General features: G+C 38.5%; 2 protein-coding genes across 4 annotated transcripts; both read left to right on the top strand.

The window, feature by feature from the left end:
- Positions 1-1068: 1068 nt before the first annotated feature.
- On the top strand, positions 1069-13857 carry RB195_012967 (uncharacterized protein; the record flags this gene model as incomplete). 2 transcript variants are annotated; one of them, XM_064202579.1, is made up of 9 exons in its annotated part: positions 1069-1089; positions 1203-1346; positions 1629-1684; positions 2267-2330; positions 3068-3153; positions 5603-5708; positions 5844-5915; positions 10023-10165; positions 13776-13857. In XM_064202579.1, the coding sequence occupies 9 exons, from the start codon at positions 1069-1071 to the stop codon at positions 13855-13857; spliced, it is 774 nt and encodes a 257-aa protein (XP_064058460.1). The 2 variants fall into 2 exon arrangements, with proteins under 2 accessions (XP_064058460.1, XP_064058461.1); XM_064202580.1 differs by lacking the exons at positions 1069-1089; positions 1203-1346; positions 1629-1684; positions 2267-2330; positions 3068-3153 and adding exons at positions 3758-3838; positions 5483-5529 and having other exon boundaries at positions 5844-5933.
- Positions 13858-13963: 106 nt separating this feature from the next.
- RB195_012966 (uncharacterized protein) lies at positions 13964-19915 on the top strand (the record flags this gene model as incomplete). Of its 2 annotated transcripts, XM_064202577.1 has the most annotated exons (6): positions 15478-15620; positions 17716-17871; positions 17946-18051; positions 18837-18926; positions 19554-19756; positions 19812-19836. In XM_064202577.1, 6 exons carry the CDS (start codon positions 15478-15480, stop codon positions 19834-19836), a joined length of 723 nt encoding a protein of 240 aa, XP_064058459.1. The 2 variants fall into 2 exon arrangements, with proteins under 2 accessions (XP_064058458.1, XP_064058459.1); XM_064202578.1 differs by lacking the exons at positions 15478-15620; positions 17716-17871; positions 17946-18051; positions 19812-19836 and adding exons at positions 13964-14047; positions 19891-19915 and having other exon boundaries at positions 19554-19654.
- Between the last annotated feature and the right edge of the window lie 1992 nt (positions 19916-21907).

Genomic DNA, 21907 nt, shown 5'->3' with positions numbered 1-21907 from the left:
ATAGGTGGAATGTTCAGAAGATGCATTTTACTTTCTGATCAGTTGGTTATATTCGAGTGAAAAAAGGGAAGGACGCGAGCGTTCTCACATTCTCATTTTCTCACATTTGTTGAGCGCTGCAATCACGTGCAATCACGTGTTTGTATGAAATATTTTCATTCTAGATGTAGATTTATTTTATAATTTCGTTCAGATGGAATTATTTCCGTGCAAAGAAGTTTCAAACACAACCAGTCCAGAAATACACGCAAAATGCTTGTATATTTTCAAACTGATTCTGGAAGACTGAAGTGATGAGCAGTAATCAGCTGATACGCTTTAATTCGAACCTATCTATAGGCGAGGATCTCATTCTCTATGGTCAGTTTTTAAGTACCATTCATAAATTAAATTTTCAAGTTGCAGAGGAACTAAGTGGGTGAATTGATGTTAGTCGCGTATCTTAATCTAATGGCTTTTTTTTCTTCAGAATCGCGAAGTTCAGATCGCACACTATGACCGTAGACGATAAAATCAACTACCCAAGAAAAATCAGGTTTGTTTTCTTGATCTAGTCTCTGTCTGGTAACTTCGAGCAAATTGTGAATGATTTTCCTCTCTACATTTTTTTTTCGGGAGAGTTTGCAGAATTCCAACGAGAGAGGTTCCCTACAAGACTCAGGAAGCAGTCGGAAGAACTATCTTAACATTTGACTACTTGACTATTCTAGAAAAACTGTTCTTATTGTTGTTGTTTGAATAACATTTAAGTATTTCTAACAAATGGTGAGGACTTCATGTTTCTCATGTGATATTTCACAAATTATGGTCGTTTTTCGTCTAGGTTTTTCCGCCCGCTGCGTTATGATCTCGTCAAAACTCCACTATTCTTCTATACGCGACCGCAGCATTGATTTTGTTGTTGTCCTAAAGATCTCATCTCGATCTACGTCGTCTTGAGATGAACCTAAATTCACGTCTCTCTGATTTTTTTTTCTAGTCTTTTTTTTAAATTTCTTTTTGCTTCTCTTTCTTATTCTACATTTTTTCATGTAATTCCACACCGGTACAGTTCTTCAAACTTCACGTATGGAACGGATTTCTGTCACAGTAAATTTTCAAATATTTTCAGTTTGTTTTAAATCTATAATTCACCTATGATAAATATTCAGATGAATAGTTCTAATCTTCGTACATCTCTGTCATCTTTAAATGCTCTTCAGACAGTGCTCGCATTATTTTTTATCTCTCACTGTATGGTCAGTCCTTACATGGTCTTCAAAGGGGATAATGAAATAAAATCCGCCGATAAGAAATACGAGAAATATGTGGCTCCCCATCGATCAAAAGTCCGTCTCGGAAATCAGGTGTGGTGAGCTCCGCTATGTTCATATACGCTAGTGTGTCATTGAAGATCAAAATAATAGTTGGGGACAAAGTTTCAAATGTTTCAAAGCCAATGTTTTTTCGAATAATTTATAAGAGAACAATTATTTTTATAACATTTCCCATCTTCTACAGATTTTTGAGAAAACAACCGATAATGTTTGTGCATAATTTAGATGTTCCGCTTAGCGTCAGGTTTCGGTATAGCAAAACGGATGGAAAGAACACTTTTCTATTAAAATGTTGACGAAATGATGCTTAAGATGCTAAAGCAAATTGTATTCGCATTCTCTCGTATAGCAGAGAAATTTGTTATAAGGTTTGATACGTTTCTCTTCTCGAGACGTTCAGAACTATAGTATTGGGTTGAGACTAAGAAGGGAAGACAAAAAGTGCTCTCAGATTCGTATTTTCCATTTTTTCCTAGCCAACAATTACAAAATAAGACGAATCTCCCTCTTCCACAAAATCTAAGAAATCACGAGAGGTTTTTTTTTCAGTTGCAGAACGTGTAAGTTTCTTAAAAATTGTAGTAGTTGGACAAAACTGCCAAATCCGAGTACGGTCTACAATAAATATGAAGTTTTTTTAAACGACCACTAGTTTGACCACTTCTACCACATCCATTCAGGTTTATTGCCCTTCACTCAATAAATTTTCGTTATGTGTAAAATTTTTTGAGTTAAAAGATAGAAATTTGTCTTTATAACGCTTTGAAATACGGGAGATTATTGTATTTACCCTGTAGATTAACACCTCTCGCTTTCCTTTTAAAAAATCTCTGAGATCAGCAATAGTTGAGTTTGTAACAAATTGCTTTAAGTACTCCTCCAAAGTCATACCACTGACCAATTCTTGCCCATACGTGTGGGTCGTCGCAATATTTTTGTTTCTATTTCAGGACAAGACCTGGAACTTGTTTCTTTGACGAAAACTATAATCTCTTACGAATCCAGCACAATTCGGTGAGTTTCGGTGAATTCCTTCAAATTCTTCTTCAAATTGACCACTTGTTCAAAGTGTTGACAAATAGGGAAAGCTTCTGATTCCTTCCGATTTTCCTACCTAAGGAAATGATCGTTTGAGGTTTACGAACGATCAAACGATCGGGGCGCGTGTATTGTAGCGATTAGAGGTTCCGCTGTCTGCACGATCGATCGGAGGTTCGAATCCACCCTAGTGCTCACTAGGCCTTTCATTCTTCCGATCATTGGTGTACGATTAATGGCGGAGCATCACGAAACTCGACGTAATACGGAAACCGCTGGGATAACGTGTTGTGGACTACATTACGGAAACGACCGTTGTTCCGCTTATCATTGTATAATTGTCCTGAAAAAACGGCGTGAAATACGACAGTCCTTTCTATTAAATCAGTTGCAACGCGCCAACTTTGTGCACGCGTCGGATCCACGTTCGGGAGGTCGAAAGCCGAGGAAGTCTCCTCAGCCTATTCAGGTATAGCAACAAAAGGCTGCAGAGGAAACCCGAGAGGGTGCGTCCTAATGTTCCTCGTAGGAACCTAACCAATTATAGTACTTTACCATTTTTACTACGACTAGGGGAAAATTAGCAGAGTCATGCTTGTTTCTGTCATGTACAACCCAAACACTACCTTTTCCTTAAGGGTTTCCGTACCACATCAGTTTCGTGATGATTCCGCTGCCTTCAATATGAGATTGTAATTGTGAACCTCGTTTAGATCGGTACGGCAGAAGGCCTAGTCTACGTTCCATTCGCTCAAAATCATGGCAACCGCAGTTTTTGGAAATATGAGGATCCTTTGCGGTGAGTGAAGAGTAAAACTTCACCAGAGATTTGCAAATGAAGTTGAAAATACTCCGTAAATCATGATGGAGCTACGTTGTTGTAATTTGTCTTGGCAGACATTTTTTTTGCGTAGGAAATATGTGGTTTTTTCACATGTGTCCAGGATTATCCTGATTACCGTGACTCCCGTTGTTTTTCGAACTGGTCGAGAAGGCGCCATAAGTTTTCGATTTGTCCTGATTGCTTGCCAGAGCCGTCCAGCGGTTTCTGCTTTGGCGTGGAGAAGAGCACTGAAATCTTCCTTGAAACAACATCTTCCTTTATGAAGAAATTTGACTATCGAGTCGGAGGTCTTTTTGTAGTTTAACCCAGTCGTTCACGGTTCTGGTCCAACGGTTATCGTTGAAGCGCATCACGTGTCTGGTCCATCTAATTCTGCTGTCCTTGGAAAATGCGGCGACGTTTCTAATCTTCGATTGCTTACGTAGGATTCATTCATAGAATTCCATCCCAAACTTGTATGAAGCGAGCGTCTTCTTGCCACTTGCGAAGTGCCAAGGTTTCTGAAGCGTAGGTCAAAGCAGGAAGAACGATGGTGTTGAATAGTCGAGTACGGAGCCAGATGTTCTTGGTCGTCTTCACCATATCCTCGATGCTCTTGTATGCACCCCAAGCAGCTCGTTTCCTCCTGCTCAGCTTGAGGGTTCATCTTATTTCCTGACCCAGATAAACATAGCTGGTGCATTCGGATATGTTCGTCCCGTTGAGTTTAAATGGGGCGTCTTAGACTCATCCGCTTCTCATGAGCATCGTCTTTTGTAGATTCAGCTGAAGACCGATATATTAACACCAGTGCTGAAGCCAGACTTCAGACTTTCTGTGGTGTTCGGTCCGCTCCCCTTCACTCATCAATGAAAATTAATAGTAGTGGCATTTTCTGTAAAATTAGAAATGTTTTCTTAACAGCGCTTTCTTCTTTTTTGAAGAAATTTAGGTGGGAGATTTTATAGTATTTTTTCAAAATGCGTTAGTTCTACATCTAAAGAATTTAAAAGTCATTTTAAGAAAGTACTTCAGTTCCAACCACTCCTTCCATACCAAGACACATTACTCGAACGATGAGCTTTCCTCTCACCAGTTATCACGGAATGATGTTTTAACGTAAAATAACGTGAACAACATCATTTACTGGTAAAAATGATGTTCAGATCATGTAAATTGTTGGCTACTATTCAAGCAGTTGGTTTCATTCGTGTTTCCACTTTCTGAGAAAGGCAACCTCAAGCCAACGTGCAAGGAAATAGAGACGCGGAGTCATAGAGGTGAAAAGCAACGCGTGCAGTGGCCACGGCTATGAAACGTTTCAACGTCCCACTTACCTTCTTCGAGATGCACACGAAGTTACTGCGCGATATTACTGCACTGTGGCATTACAGCGATTCCGCGCCGTTTCGTTGCACCCCATAATAACGGTCGTTGGCGCCAGCGCAACCATCACGTGCGGGATACAGTAGTGTTATGAGCCGATCCTGGCACAGCAGAAACAGGGAGTCTATCTCCTGAATCCACTTGCGTCTTAGAGCAGGTACAAGGTTGCTTTTGGTCCGCGATTAGCCCCTATCCACCACCTGGAGACGCGCCACGTAGCCTCGCAATTAACCGGCCGTAATCTCTCTAGTGAGGAGGATCCGTGAACATCAATAGATATTGTAGTATCTCGTAAATTTTGCATATATTGGAAATGAGGATTTCTCACTCTGAAAAATCCTGTTTTTTAATAGATTTTACTGATTCTTGATTTCTCAAATGCTTAAAGTGGAGCGTTGAGAGGAAATTTGTAGACATTCTTGGCACTACTTATTTTTTTGCATTTAATGAAGACGATAAGGATGCTGCGACCGAGATTGGTGATTTGTATGAAGAAGGAAAAATGCTTGAAAAAGGCGCTTGCGGTTTTTCTTCTTTTTTTTGTTGGAAGAAGTAAAAACTTTTTTGAAAACAAGAGAATTAATGCAAATTAATCAGCAGTAAACTTTTCATGGGCGGGTGCAGCGCAGTCGGTAAATTTCCGCTCTCTGCATCGATTGGAGGTACGAAACCGCCCTGGCGCTCACCAGCCTCTATTAATTATATTACAGAACGGTTACAAATGTAGGTAAAGAAGTGCGTTTATTGTCTCAAATGACATAATTTGTTCTAATTTTACAAAATACGTTTGAATTTCTTCAGTAGTTACAGTTATTTCAACCATTCTGCTAAAAACCTCGTCCTCGGAAATGTTTATGCAGAAAATTCACCCTTCTTTGAGGACATTTTGCCGGAGATTCGAGAGATGTACCATTTCTAGGATAGGATCCGAGAACAATTCGCGCACTTAGCAGAATGCGAAAAACGGTTTGTTTTTGGTTTATTTCCCGAGATCTTATGTCTGTTATGTACCTAAGAACTAAACTGATTGTTTTACTAGGAACATTACCTGTATACATACGCGGCAAACGGACTTCATACGACTTAATCGGACAACAGATTTAGAAGAGACGGTGATGGCCGCCTACAACATTTCCGAGCAACACGTAAGAAATATAAGGATATTTTAAAGAGGAAATGTTAAAATATTTGAATGTAGGCTATTCTATGTCGCTCACATGCTTTATGCAAAGAATTGTCTCAGAATGAATCTTTTATCCGATGCTAAGACGTACTTGCAGAGATCTCAACAGTATCTTATCTTCGGAGACGACAGAACGTTCATGGCGAAGTTGGCTACGAGGTTGAAACAGGTAGATGCTTCGAAAAGGGTGAATGTTTCCGATTTTTTTGTAAGAGTTATTGCTTACGAGAGTAACAGATGTAGTTCGAAGGAAATGATAAAGGGTTAAAACCGCAATTTCTCAAAAGTCCAGTTAAAACACAGCTGCTGGATGAGATTTTCAAAGTGACCGCATTTGAACGTAATGAGTCAGCATACAACGACACTTGTCTGTTATATTTACTCATTCCTTTTGCTGGAAACAGCACGTTCAGTAAGGATGAGCCATCTATGCTAAGCAACGCATTTATTTTTTATTGTGGCTACTTTTTTCCCATCTGGTTTGTTTTCCAATTTTGAGTGGATATTCTTCCTAACATCAACTAATGTTGTAAACTTCTGTATTTCATCCTAATGCACCCGCAAACTCACTCTTACTTGAAGTAAGCTGGAGGTGTCCGTGATTTTCTACTCATGACGTGAAACTTTCCTGTGCCTGTTCGTTGTGCTTTGAATCATTTTCATAACTGACCTGGGAGCAGTTGTGAAGTAGAATTCAAAAGAATTCAGAAAATTTTCTGAATTCATCTTTTTTGTCACCCGCCACTCTTATGCGCGGTTTTCTTACTTAACCCCAATAAATCCTTTATGATAAGGTTCTGATCTTTAAAAAAAAATTGGTAGAAGACATATATATCTACTCGTCGTGAAATCGAAGGCATGTACCTCTCGTCACAGTTATGCACCTCATTTCTTATCTCATCCGCAATGTCAACGTTTGGTTGGTGGCTCGCATTTTTTGCGCCAAATCAACATTCTGTGTACTATATTAATGATAAACGACCCAATTACTCAATGGAGGGGATCCTTTGTGAAGAGATGTTTCTGTATGTTTTTTCTTATGTGTACAGAAAATTCTCTCGTAACGACTGTAGTTTTCAGGAGGGCTTGGAGGAAATATTCGTAGTTGAACACCTCATATTTCTACGTTTTTCAAAACGTTTAGTAGGAGTTATAGACTCACAGAGATATGATGTGGTGAACGATATATGCGTGTGTACATCTCCTTTCATCACCATATATTTCATCTTTTTCTACTCTCGTAATAGTCACTTGCTCTTCCTCTTTTTGAAAGAAAAGGCTCCCCGGAGTAATAAATGGATATTTACATTCTATGAATCATTGAAAAAAAAGAGCAGAGAAAGAACTTTTTTCTCAGTTGCGTATATTTGTTATAGTTCAGTCTTGTAATCTTTGAAAATTGGCTAACATTAGGCGGTTCTATCAAAAATGGTACCATTTCCAAAGTTTAGCAAATACTTCGGAACTCTTCTCAATTTGGAAAATGAACTTATCGTAGTGGAAATGGTAATCGATACCGGTTCCATTCAATACGTAATTTTGCACTTTTCAGTCTGTTTTTTTTTTACAAGCAAAAAATAAATACAGGTGTGTAAATAGTAGGAGATAAAGGATCAAGCACATTGTTGATCAATCTGAGAAGATGTGTCAAGTCAGTGTTTTTAACCTACCAGACAAGTTTTTACAAACTAAAAAGTAACAACAAAAGCACAAGGTGGTGCCATTTTATCGACCTTGGAGGAAAGGCTTGATTGACACCAGATCGGTTTAAAGCCATGGATCGTGCAGTCACGGCCAAACCTCTCACTTGGAAGTTGCAACTTTCCTAGAAAGATGGAACATTGTGATGGAAATTTCAAATATATAGACGGATGTATGATTTAAAAAACTAAGAAACTGAATATGTAAAAGTAAGAATAAGCAGCCATCCTAATATATACAGTATATACAAGACGGATTCTCAACTATATACAATAAGGATTCTTGATCTGATAATTTCTCAGGCAGGAAAAGTTTGGACGAATTGTTTTCCCATCTGCTAACACTTCAAACGGTGGGTCATTTTCAAAGAGCTTTAGAATGAACTCACCTATACCCACCGAATTGTCTTGGTCTCATAAGAGATTATATTATAGTTTTCATCCGAGGTACAAGTTCCAGGCTTCGTCCTGGAACAGACACGAATATATTATGAATATACATTTATGAAATAGAAATGAAGGCGACACATGCATGGGGCAAGAATTTGTCAATGGCATGACTTCGGATGAGTATTTGATGCATTTTTTACCAACAGAATTGTTGCTGAGCTCAGAGAACATATTATTCGTAAGAAATGCCAGAGATCTTCACCTATGGGGTTGACATAATGATGTCCTATATTTTAAAACACATCAAACAAGATGAAAAGACTCTACACGGAAAAAACTGAATATATTTGAATACAGAGCATGAAGTGCCATTTTATTTACCGAATTTTAAAAATTGAAAGAAAAAAACTTCTCTTCACCCCGAACAATATGATTTGGATTCCAAGCTCGTTTGTTTTCAACAACAAAAAAAACGGTGCTAGAACCGTTCAAAGTGGGAAATGGAGTGAGACAGGCCGACCTCTCTTGTTCAACTTTTCTGTGGATGAAATCATGCGAAGAGCAGTTAAACAATGGCTCAGTTGACGTAGTTTTCGCAAATATTGGACGACATTTGGTCGATCTCGAGTTCGCCGACGTTGTAGTAATATTGGCACCATGGGAGCACAAAAATGCAACATGTAGTCGACCATGTGTCGAACTCAGCTGCGGCCTACGGTTTATGACTGATAAATACAAGCAGATGTGGGTTTCCGCGAGTCTCTTAACGAGAATCAGAGGGAACGAAGAAACAATTGGAATTGTACGGATTGAAGACACGAATCGAAGATGGTTAGCGCCGCCAGCAGTGATTCAAAAGCTCGAATGCATGCAAAGAAGGCCGCTTAGATAGATCTTCGGCTACTTTTGGCCATTTGTGTGTCATAACAAAGAACTTTACTCAGACGTGAATATGATGTACTCTGCATGACGAGGAAAACATTAGCATTTCCATCTCCCCTCCAAACACTTGCAAAAATCCGTCTCCACTTTCTTTTTCACATTATAAGGGGACCGCTAGACCGCCTTGTCTAATTTATCTTGAGGATGTAAACAGATCCAAAATTAAAAACGCCACCAAGACGTAAAGAAAGTTCCGGGCGGAAATGGTAAATGATGTTTTTAGAAAACTCAGAATAGACATCAACAGTTCAGGCGGTTCAGGCGAAGTGTAACACTAACACTTCGCAGAATATCGAAGAGCGATAGATGAACAGATTCCTCTTTTCAAAGAGATAGTTCCCCTCGACAAAACGCGGAAAGCAAAATCTGAACACTCATGTACTCTATTGCATTATTACTCTATTGTATTGCAGAAAAAGTGTTCTTGTTGCTGTTACTTGAATAATTTTCATACACTTTTAGCTAGATGGTAAGGAATTCATGTTTTTATGTGACCAATCACAAGTTATGGCGGTTTGAGTTTTCGTAGCCTGCTGCGTCCTTATCTCGCGCTAATCCTCATTCAATATCCTTCTATACGCGATCGTAGCCTGGTCTTTTGCTGTTATCCTAAATATTTCATCTCGTGTTACATCGTCCTGAGATGGCCCTAAATTCGTGCTACCGTATTCTCTTTTCTAGTCCATGCTATTTCTCCTTAATTGGGTAAAGGCCTATTGCATTTGAGTTTATTTAACAAGTTTTTATGCAATTCCATAACGTCTTCGAACTTTACGCATGGGAAGAAATTTCTATCATAGCAAATTTTTCAAATATTTTAAATTTGTTCTGATAATATAATTCAACTTTGATAAGAATTCAGATGAATAGTCCTAATTTTTATGCATTCCTATTATCGCTGATTGCTCTTCAAACAGGAGTCACACTATTTTTTGTCTCCTACTGTATGCTCAGTCATTACGTGATCTTCAAAGTGGATAATAAATTAATATCAGTTGATCAGAAAAAATACGAGAAATATGTGGCTCTTGGATACACAACTACTCGTCTCGGAAATCAGGTATGGTGAGTTCCGTTATGTTCGTATACGCTAGTGTGTCATCAGAGATCAAAATAATAGCTAGGGGACAAAGTTTTAAATAGTCAATGTTTTCTCGAATAATTTATAAGAGAACAAATATTTCTATTTCCCATCTCTTACGGATTTTTGAGAAAGTGACAGATAATGTTTGTGCACACTTTAGATGTTCCGCTTAGCATCAGGATTCGGCATAGCAAAGCGATTTGAAAGAACACTTTATTATTACGATGTTGACGAACTGATGCTGGAGAGACTGAAGCAGATTGTATTCGCATTCCCTCGTACAGCAGAGAAATTTGTTGTGAGGTTTGATAGCTTTTCTCTCTACGATCAACAGTGCTGAGGTAAGGCCGAAACGGGAGCGAACAAATGCTCTGAGTTTCTTATTTTTTCCTTCTTTTTTTTTAGACATGAACTTTAGAAAATTTCCTACCAATGGTGGTTTGCTCTTGTTGTGCCACACGGCTCCTGGTTATTGAACGTAAGCTCAATGCACTGACAGTAACAGTTTACCTCAAACCTTGATAATTAAACCAAAGTTGACCATGTCTAACTATGGTGAGAACGAAAATCAAGCAGAACGATAGATGCACATAGGAATTACCGTGTTCTAAAGTGAGCAGCATATTTATGCGGCTGAAAAAGAGGTGGTGCGAACTAACATTTGGTTACGTTGATGGTTAGGGCTGTTGAAAATTCAGAGGAGTTCGATCAGCCAGAAGATAGTGAACGTTAGAATATGGCTCACAGGCTAGAACAGACCAGTTATACCAAAGTGTGCAATCCTTGCAATCCAATGTAGGTATAAAAAGGGAAAACAACATAAATAGAAAGGATAGAGCAAAAACGAAACTTTTCTCTATACTTTCATATTTTGTGGAAGTCTAATATTCCTCTTAAGTTAATGTAAAAAAAATTCCTTTAGATAGTAAGATAATATATTACAGTTTCCGCTAAATTCAAAAATTCAGTCGGAAGTGAAGAAACACCTTTAACAGAACCATAACAAGTTGTTGAATAATGATCTCTCACATTTCAAAATGCTACAAAAATGAAAAAAAAATTTGCAAAGAGAACGAAACATCATCTGAAAAGTATATTAAATGTAATTTTCCTCATTAGGATTTTAAAGTTAGATCCGATAGTTGGCGGCCTTCGTTGTTATTAGTTAAATGCTGAAGACGTTCTAGAAAATTTTCATCACTTTTTGGTTTAACTCAAGAGGAATGGCGTCGATTTCCTGCCCAGTCCCGTCGTTCAAATCTTCGAATGACGAAGGATGCTGTTTGAAGATATTTTTTCTTAGGTATCTCCACAAGAAACAGTCGCACGTACTCTGGAGACCGTGTTGACCAGCCTACGTCTTCCTTAGAGTGATTAAACGTTTATACGGCACATTCCTCTCAATATTTCTAGCATACATCCTGCTGTGTGAGCTCTCTGTGTACCTCGCTGTTGAAACCACACATGCTCGAAACCGAACCTATCCAGTTTGAGACGCAGAAAAGTCTTCTTGCGTTTCGATCAGTAGTAACAGTTGCTGTTGTACCAATTTCCTCATATACTTCTTGAAATTTATTCAGTTTTTCCGTATATATTCCTTCTATTTTCCTATAGCTTTCTTTGTTCGCATCAAAATGTGGGACATCATTATTTCTACTCTCTGAATCAACACTGGTCGCATTTCTTGTGATGCAGAAAACATATATATCTAGTCGTCGTGAAATCGAAGACATGTACCTCTCGTCACAGCTATGCACCTCATTTCTTATCTCATCCGCAATGTCATCTTTCGGTTGGTGGCTAGCATTTTTTGCGCCAAATCAACATTCTGTGTACTATATTAATGATAAATGATAAATGATTACTCAATGGAAGGGATTCCTCGTGAAGAGATGTTTCTGTATGTTTTTTTTGTGTACAGAAAATTCTTTCGTAACAACTATGTTTTTCAGGAACTCTTGGAGGAAATATCCGTAGTTGAACATCACCTATTTCTATGCTTTTCATAGCGTTAGTAGGAGTTAATGACTCACAATCGCAATGATATGGTGAACGATATGTGCACATCTCCTTGCATCGCCATATATTTTATCTTGGTTTACTCTAGTAATAGTCACTTGCTCTTTTTCTCTTCGAAAGAAAAGACTCTCTAATAAATGGATATCTACCTTCTACGAAGCATTGCAAAAACCACAAGGAACATTTCCTTTTTCAGTTGCGTGTCATGTCTGGTTCAATCTTGTATTTTTTGGAAATTGATGAACATTATGCGGTCTTGGCGAAAATGAAAGCATTTCTAGAGCTTAATCAGGTGTTCAGGATCTTTTCTCAATTTGAAAAATAAGTCGTACTGAAAATTGTGCTGGGTGCCCATTCATCCAATTTTTCTGCATTTTTCAATGTCTGCTTCTTACGAGCTAAAAAATGAAAACAGGTATGTACACAGCAAGAAGCAAACCATGGATCGTGCAGTGGATGGAACACTGTGGTAAACAGTCATAGCATACACATAGACGGATGAAAATCAATATATATATAAATATATAATTTTAAAGAAGACTATGAAATTGCAAAGAACACGTATGTGTAAAAAAATAGGCAACTAGCCTCAGATATATAGTACTTACCAGTCACATATGAGTTCTTGATCTGTTCATTTCTTAGGCAAGAAAAATCGATCGGAATGTTTCACTACTTGTTAGCGCTTTAAACGAATGATCATTTCGAAAGAGCTTTTCAAGGGAATCACAGAAACTCGCCGAGTTGTCCAGGATTCGTAAGAGGCTACAATTATCATTCAAAATACAAGTTCTAGGCTTTGTCTTAAAAGAGAAGCGAATATCTTGCACCGACACATATATTGTTCCTGGAATCTATCAATGCTATGACTTCGTGAGAACATAGAAAAAAACTGAAAATAGTGCATAATGTACGTTGTTTCTAGCGCAACAGCTACTAATCTGGTAGAGCATATTATTCGCAAAATACGACTAGTGTTAATCTACAGGATGTCCATAATGAACCACCACCTTTTATAGTCGTATAGAAAATAGAAAGAATCTACAAAGAAAAACTAAACATATTTTCTAAAGAAACATGAAATGCAATTCTTCATACTGAGTTTTGAGGGTTGGTGTAATCTGACATTTTACGATACGCCATGATGTTGGAGACTTTTCTGAGGCCCACACTAGCAGTTTTGGATTTCGAGCATGCGTGGTTCCAAGAAGGTGGTACAACAGCTCACACCTCACGAAATTCGCTAAGATTATCACAGTTGGGTCAAAAGGGCATGAATCGCGAGGAAGGTATGTATCGGCTGCATTCGAGGCGGTGCAGTGAAGCGTAGCAGTAAGTACTATCTAGAGAAGATCATTGCCAGAACCACTTATCAGTGTACTTGCGGTGGTGAACCTCGATGGGAAACTCCACATTTTGTATTTCGAGTATTTCGAGCTCTTCCTGATCCGATAAATGCCATTAGTCCTTGAACGCGTGCATGTCCAACGACCGATGTACACCGCTGTCAGTGAAGAAGCATCGACCGAATCTGAGAGTATGGTTAGTGCCCAGAAAATAAAGAAAGAAGGTTTGGCGATGATGGAAGTTCCATAAAAATACTAAAATTCTTTCCTCCGTCTAAATCCGTGATATGACGAAGAACATCGAAGATGGATCAACAAATGTTATACGGAGACATGTCATCATAAATCCACTTCACAAGAAGTTATTGATTACTAAACCCAAGAACTACTAAGGAATATCTTTTGCGCGTGTAAAGTACGACGTCTTGGAACGGAATCATCCTAGAGAAGCATATCGGGATGTGGTAGCGGCAATCTAAGCCTATGTATGTACCCTTTCTGGACTTCGAATCCTCTTTCCACTATTCTTAACTTTTCAATTTTTTCAGTGCGATTCGTGCCAATGGTATTCCAGAACAATCCGTTGGCCTATCCGAGAGCATGAATGGGAGAACAACTGTTGCTGCTTGAACAGCTAAATTTATTCCACCGTTTGAAGTGGAAAACGGTGTGAGACAGGCGGACCTCTCCTGTTCAACTTTGTAATGGATGATATCATGCAAAGAGCATCTGAACAATGCCGCTGTGCCCCTTTTTCGATCTCGAGTTCGTCGATGATGTAGTAGTGATCGCTTCGAACAGCACAAAGCTGCAACATATGGTTGACCTTGTACCAAAATCTGCTGCAGCCTACGGTTCACGACTGATAAATGCAACCAGATGTGGGTTTCTCAACAATAATCAGGGTGAACGAAGCATTAATTGACAACAGCAACAAGTGTGATATACAGCACAATTGTGCTAATCCCACTTCTGCATTCAGCCATTTATAAGGTGGCTGTGGTCCACCCTCATCTGGCAGCGCCAGCAAAGTCAAGCTGTGATAATACCTACCCGGAATCCGCCCCGTCATAATGTACGAATTGGAGACACGAATCGGAGATGGTCAGCGCTGCCAGCAGTGATGTAAAAGCTCGAATGCATGCCAAGGAAGCCGCTTAGATAAATGTTTGGTTTTGTTGGCCATTTGTGTGTTATAACAAAGAAATTTACTTAGACGTGGATACGATTTACTCTGCATGACCCGAGGAAAACATCAACATTTCATCTCCCTCTAAAGCAGTTGCCGAAAACCGTCTCGGTACTTCTTCTTTCACATTATTAGAGGACCAAAAGATCGGCTAGTTTAACTAGCCTTTACTTACCTCCTTTACTTACACCTTCACTTACTGCCTTCACGCACTTTACTATTTCAAAAAAGTGCTCTTGTTGCTGTTGCTTGAACATTATTCATGTTTTCTCAGCAAGGTGGTAAAGAATACATCTCTTTCATGTGACCACTCACAAGTTATGGCGGTTTGGGTTTTTGTCGCCTGTTGCGTCCTTATCTCGCAGTAAAACTCATTCAATATCCTTCTGCAAGCGATCGTAGCATGGATTTCGCTGTTGTCCTAAATATTTCATCTCGATTTACATCGTCAAGAGATGACCCTAAGTTCGTGCTCCCTTATTTTCTTTTCCAGTCCATGTTATTTCTGCTTAAGTGCGTGAAGATCTATTGCATTCGAATTTATTTAACAAATTTTTATGCAATTTCACAGCGGACACTGTTGTTAGAACTTGACGCATGAGAAGAAAACTATGTCGTTTTTTTTCAAATTGTTCAAATATTCTAGACTTGATCTAATACTATAAATCCACTTAGATAAGGATTCAGATGAATAGCGGTAATCTTCATGCATCAATATCATCGCTGACTGTACTTCAAATAACATTATTTTTCATCTCCTACTGTATGGTCAGTCATTACGTGATCTTTAAAGTGGATAATAAGATAACATCCGGAGATAAGAAATACGACAAATATGTGTCTCTCAAACGTTCAAGAACCCGTCTCGGAAATCAGGTGTGGTGAGCTCCGTTATGTTCATATACGTTAGTGTGTCATTGAAGATCAAAATAATAGTTAGGGGACAAAGTTTCAAATAGTCGATGTTTTCTCGAATAATTTATAGGAGAACAAATATTTCTATTCCCCATCTCTTACGGATTTTTGAGAAAGGGACAGATAACAGATTGTACATAATTTAGATGTTCCTCTTAGCATCAGGTTTTGCCATAGCAAAACGGATGGAAAGAACACTTTTGTATTACGACGTCGACAAACTGGCATTTAAGAGACTGAAGCCGATTGTATCTGCATTCCCTCGCACGGTAGAGAAATTTGTTGTAAGGTTTGATAGCTTTTATCTTCACGATTCGTTAAAGGCAGAGGTAGTACTGAGCTGAGACTAGGGAGGAAGGAAAGAAATGCTCTAAGTTTCGCTTTTTTTTTCTTCTTTCACTCTTTTGTTTTTGGACATAAACTTTGAAAAATTTCCTTAGTACAGTGCAGAACGTCAATGTTTTTCTTATGTTAAACTGAACCGCTACCTTTAGAAGGTAATTATCTACAGAGCTACTGCAAGTAGGGGCATAATTATTTCCCACAGTATAGGGCGCCATAAAAATGAATAGACTCTGCATACAAAAGACTTGATTTGTTTCTTCTTCTTCTTCCCCGAAAAAGGTACAGCCAGATCTCACCAATTTTCAAAACTCAGTATGAAGAATTGCATTTCATGTTTCTTTTGGAAGTATGTTTAGTTTTTTCTATGTAGATTCTTTCTAATTTCTACAACGCTTTAAAATGTGGGCGTTCATTATCCACATCCTATAGATCAACACTAGTCCCATTTTGTGGAAACCAAGGTCTCCCAAATTACTAGCAATTGCGCTAGTAATAACGCTTACTAAGGAACATTTTTCCGAAGTCATACCATTAATAGATTCCAGCAACAATATATTTGTGTCAGTGCAGCATATTCGTTTCTGTTTTAGGACAACGCCTGGAACTTGTATTTGGGATGAAAATTGTATCCTCTTACGAATCCTGGGTAATTCCGTGAGTTTCGGTGATTTCCTTCAAAAGTTCCTTCAAAATGGCCATTCGTCCAAGGTGTTAACAAGTAGTAAAACATTCCGATCGTTTTTTCCTGCCTAAGAAATTACCAGATCAAGAATTCATATATATATATTATATATATATATATATATATATATATATATATATATATATATATATATATATATATATATATATATATATATATATATATATATATATATATATATATATATATATATACTGGGAAGTATTGTATATCTTAGGATCTTATATGCTTATTTTCTTACATATTCAATTTCATAGCTTTTTAAATCATGCATTCATGCTCATTCGTGGATGTAATTGCAGTATCTATCACGGTGTTCCATACTTCTGAGAAGGTTGCAAATCCCTAGGATGATAAACTGGAGGGCTGTGATCCAAAAAAAAAACAACTCATCAGCGAATTTGAGATCTACGAAAAAAATCAGCAGGTTTTGCTTCAGGAAATACTCAGGGGTCCAGAAGAAATGTAGGTGTGATAGGGCGAGGTCCTGGAATAGGGTAGATGGAGGATCGTTTCCCAACAGACCGCCGCAAGTTAGCGACGAGTGGCCGAGGCGATATGTGTGTAGCCCTCATGATGAATAGATCGATGAATGATCTGAGTCTGGTTAAAAACTTTACAGTTGTGAAGGGTATGCGTGTGTATGGATAAAAACAGGTAGGCAACCCAGTAAATGGAAGTCTATTCAGTTACAACATGCTTTATAGTTTCTGGCAGTTGAACTGTAAGAAAAAAAAAAGCTATGATTTATCTCACCTATGTAGCATTTTAATATTTTGTGATCGCTCTTGTTAGGAAACGTTGTTTAGAACAGTACCCCACAAGAGTTAGTCTACGTACCATTCGCTCAAAATCATGGCAACTCTAGTTGTTGGAAATACGATGATCCTTTGCGGTGAGTGAACAGTGAGACATAATCAGAGTCCAGCGAATGAAATTAAAAATAGTCTGTGTAATTATGACGAAGCCACGCTGTTGTGATTTTTCGCATAAGGATTTTTTCAAAGGAAACGTTACATACTTGTAAATGATTCTCCACATAGTATATTTCTACGTTATTATTTACTCCCTAGTAGGGAGTGGAAATTTGGCATGTTCGAAGGTGGTTTAACAAATTTATGCCCAAGAAAAGGAAACACGACCAGCTTTTCGATTTCACCTTAAAATATGGGGTTTTCACATGTATGTGGGATAAGGACAAATTTTTTTCACTGAATTTATTAGTTAGATATTTACAGAATAGTTAAAAATATGAATAGCGAAGTACGTTTGTTATCTAAAACGACCGTATTTGCTCTAATTTTCTAATACGACTAACCTTTCCCAATGATTACAGATACTTCAACCATTCCGCTAAATATCTCGTTCTTGAAACTAATTGTGGACAAAATGCACGCTTCTTTGAAGATATTTTGCCGGAAATTCGTGAGATGTACCAGTTCTCAGATGAAGTGCGAGAACAATTCGCACATTTAGCAGAATGTGAGAAACGGTTTGTTTTTTGGTTTATTTCCCGAGATCATTCGACTGTTATGTACCTGAAAACTAAACTGACTCTTTTACTAGGAACATTACCTGCATTCATACACGGCAAACGGACTTCATACGACTTAATCGGACAACAGATTTAGAAGAGACGGTGATGGCCGCCTACAACATTTCCGAGCAACACGTAAGAAATATAAGGATATTTAAAAAGGAAATGTTAAAATGTTTGTGTCGTGCCCAGCGCGACTTTCCCAGCCACCCGGCACCCTTTCTCGCGCGGCGCGTGGGAAACCTTGGCAATGGCAAGGTATTACGGTACCGCTCCCACGCCGCCGCGGTATATAAGGGCTGACTCCGAGCACTCAGGGTTCCAGTTCTTATTTTGCCTTTCTCGTGGTGTCGTGATTATCGTGTTCGTGTTCGCGCTCGTCTCGATCGATTGTTCACCATTACCGCATATCCGCATCATCCATCTTCCCTGGCTGGCTGACCCTAGGCCCGAACCGCATCCCTTATCCATCTCACGCCGAGGACCACAACCACTTAGCCTGCGACAGGCCCCTTATTGTTATCTGCCGTAATGTCGTGTATATTATTGCCGTGCCGTGTAGTGTCGTGTATTAGGATAAACCCTTTATCGTTCAACCATCTATACCACATTCGACCGCAGGGAAAGGGTTGGGGAGTGGGATCAGGGGTAGCCCCGAGGGGCGAATCGGGGAGGGGAATGGGACCCTAGGCGCGTGCCCGCAGAGTTCGGAGGGGCTAGGCAGCCATCCGGCAGCTAGCCCAACGCAGGCCCCTCTGGATCCGGGCAGTCGGCCCGGGTCCTCCCACCGATGCCCACCGCTCCTTCTCGGAGCGGACCCGGGTTTGTTTGAATATAGGCTATTCCATGTCGCTCAAATGTTTTATGCAAAGAATTGTTCCAGAGTCAGTCTTTTATCTAATGCTAAGACGTACTTGCAGAGCTCTCAACAGTATCTTATCTTCGGAGACGACAGAACGTTTATGGCGAAGCTGGCTACCAGGCTCAAACAGGTAGATTCTTCAAGAAAGGTGAATGTGCTTGATTTTTGTTACAGTTTTTGTTTACGAAAGTAACAGATATAGTTCGGAGGAAATGATGAAGGGTTAAAACGGCAATTTCTCAAAAGTCCAGTTAATGCAAATTCAACACAGCGGCTGGATGAGGTTTTCATAGTCACCGTATTTGAACAAAATAAATCAGTATACAGCGATACTAGTATGGTATATTTATTCATTCGTTTTGCCACGTCTAGCACGTTCAGTGAAGATGAGCAATTTATACTAAGGAAAACATTTATTTTAATTATGTTCAAATTTTCTAAGAAGTTTTCTAAATTTTTCCCATCTGGTTCCTACCTGGTTTTCCCTTCTGAATTTTATTCTAACGCAAACTCACTATTGCTTGAAGTAACCTGAAGGAATGCTTGTTTCAATACGCGTTCCCTGATTTTCTTCTCATTCCTTGGAACTTTGTTACTGTTCTTCGTTACCCTTCCAATCCCTTTAATAACTTATCTTAGAGTATTTGTGGGAAACAATTCAAAGTAGAATATTTTCTGAATTTTTTTTCTCGTCAGGTGTTACACATTTTCATGGTTTTTCTATTTCATTCTAATAAATCCTTCATGAAAGTTCTTATCTCTAAAAAAATTGCAGAAGACATATATATCTAGTCATCGTGAAATCGAAGACATGTACCTCTCGTCACAGCTATGCACCTCATTTCTTATCTCATCCGCAATGTCAACGTTTGGTTGGTGGCTAGCATTTTTTGCGCCAAATCAACATTCTGTGTACTATATGAATGATAAACGACCCAATTACTCAATGGAGGGGATCCCTCGTGAAGAGATGTTTCTGTATGTTTCTTTTTATGTGTATAAAAAATTCTTTCGTAACAACTATAGTTTTCAGGAGCTCTTGGAGGAAATATTCGTAGTTGAACATCTCGCATTCCTTTTTTCCTTTTTAAAGCATTTAGTAGGATTTGTAGGCTTACAGAGAGAATGCATTCATGATGGATGATATGTCCTTATGCACGTCTTCCTAAATCTCTATGCATTTCTCCTTTTTTCTCTTTTAATAGTTTTTTTCTCTTCTTTTCCTCTTCGCTTCGTTGTAGAAAAACGAGTAATAAATGCCTACATTATATGAAACATCAATAAAAAAGCGCAGGATACATTTCTTTTTCATAATTGCGTGTGTCTAGTTTAATCTAGTAAATTTTGGGAATTTACGAACATTAAGCGGTCTTGTCGAAAAATGATAGCATCTCCAAGCTAAAACTACAAGCTAAAAAATCTAAAAGAATAAATTGAAGCATGGACAGTGAAAAAAGATAAATAATGAAGTGTACACATCGCTGATCTCTATGAGGATGTACCAATGCGTTTGGCTTCAATTAAGATTTGTTTGAAACAATTTATTGAAGCAATTGTTATTATAATTAAAAGCGCGTATTCTTTTTTGCTGTTACTTTTTTAGACTACACTCAAATTGATAAATGAATCAGTCTTCTAAACACTAATCTTTTATTTTTTTATAAATCTCGAAAATTAGGGCCAAATAGGTATTGGGTTACAAAAAAAGTATTGAAAAATTGTGGTACATATTTACTTCCAGTCAACTCTGTAGACACTAGGATCCCCTAAGCTCTGAAATCTTCGAGTTTTGCAGAAGTTCTTACGGTAATTCTCGGAAATTTGAGTTTACCATTAGCAAGTGGGGTTTGGAAAGTTCATAGTTATTAGGAATAAAAAGAAAAAAAAACCTACTACAAATGCTGGAGTCGGAAGCTCCAAAAGTGCAAAACACCTCAGATTATCAAAAGAGGCAACAATTTAAATCGACTTACTTTGTACCACTTCATTGCTTACGGGATCCTAGCGTCGAAGAGTTGCGAGTACGAAAAAGATAATTTGTGAAATTAGAAACGACTTATTAAAAAAGTTATCTTTGAGGAATAGGATAAAATAGGAATGTAGCTTGAATTCGCACAAATGTGTTTAGTTGCTTCAGACCACTTGATATATAGTAGGTATATTAGTACCCTGTACAAATACTAACATATTTGTTTGTGTCTGTGATATTGCGGAACCGCCTGTATAAATAGCTTGTTCACACCCATAAAGAGTATGCCAATCCGTGTGCTAAGCGCCACAGCGCGTTGAGACCCAAAGTTCGACTCTGAGTTATGGGACATCTTTCTCGACCTGAGAAGAAGGTGAAAGGCACTGGTGCAGTGCGATTGAAGGGGTTTTCCTGGAAGTGGGGACTGTTGTAGCCGAACCAGAGCCGCCTCAAAGCTTCCTTGAGGTCTCGTCTGGGGGATCCAAGAACGAACTAGTGGATAAACCTTTCTGGCACTAGGTCTGTCGAATAGGAGGAGCAGGGCGGCGGCACTGTTTGAAGCGGTACGAGACGATTCATATGGGCGAGATCGCGAGTGATTTTCCACGTATACTCTCAACACCCTAGCTGTACTTGTTTGTTAAAGATGAAGGTTAGCCTGTTATTTTTGTTTGGTGAAGAAAATTGAGGAACAAAGCGTTGTAATATGGTTGCCGTCAGATAGGAGTAAAAATTCCCAACATAGAGGCGTTGTACCAACATTATAATTTCCACTTATTTTTATTCGGTGACTTAAATACAATCAAAATTAATGGGTATAATGCATGTCATAGTTATATGTATATATAACAATGATATAATTATATATATTATAATGCAAAACCTAGTGCATTATCCAGGGATGGACTTTTCAATTCAGAACCTCTCTCTCTCTAAGAAGAAATATAAATGATCATTTCATGGGAACGTACCCCCTCTCATTTAACTTTCAGTATTTAGGAGAACTGTGAGTGGAGTCTTTATTCAAACAAGTAATCAGAGGTTTTTACGCTTGTATTCAGTAGCGTATGTATGTACACTTTACTAGTCTTTTCTGGTGTTTGTCTTATTTGTTTCTTGTATACTCCGTTCATGCATACATTCACAACCAATGTGAAGAA

The sequence above is a fragment of the Necator americanus genome, chromosome V (genome assembly GCF_031761385.1).
Source record: "Necator americanus strain Aroian chromosome V, whole genome shotgun sequence".
In the NCBI taxonomy this organism is placed as follows: domain Eukaryota; kingdom Metazoa; phylum Nematoda; class Chromadorea; order Rhabditida; family Ancylostomatidae; genus Necator; species Necator americanus.
Note: the sequence above shows the minus strand (reverse complement) of the source record. Positions and strands in the feature narration are given on the sequence as shown.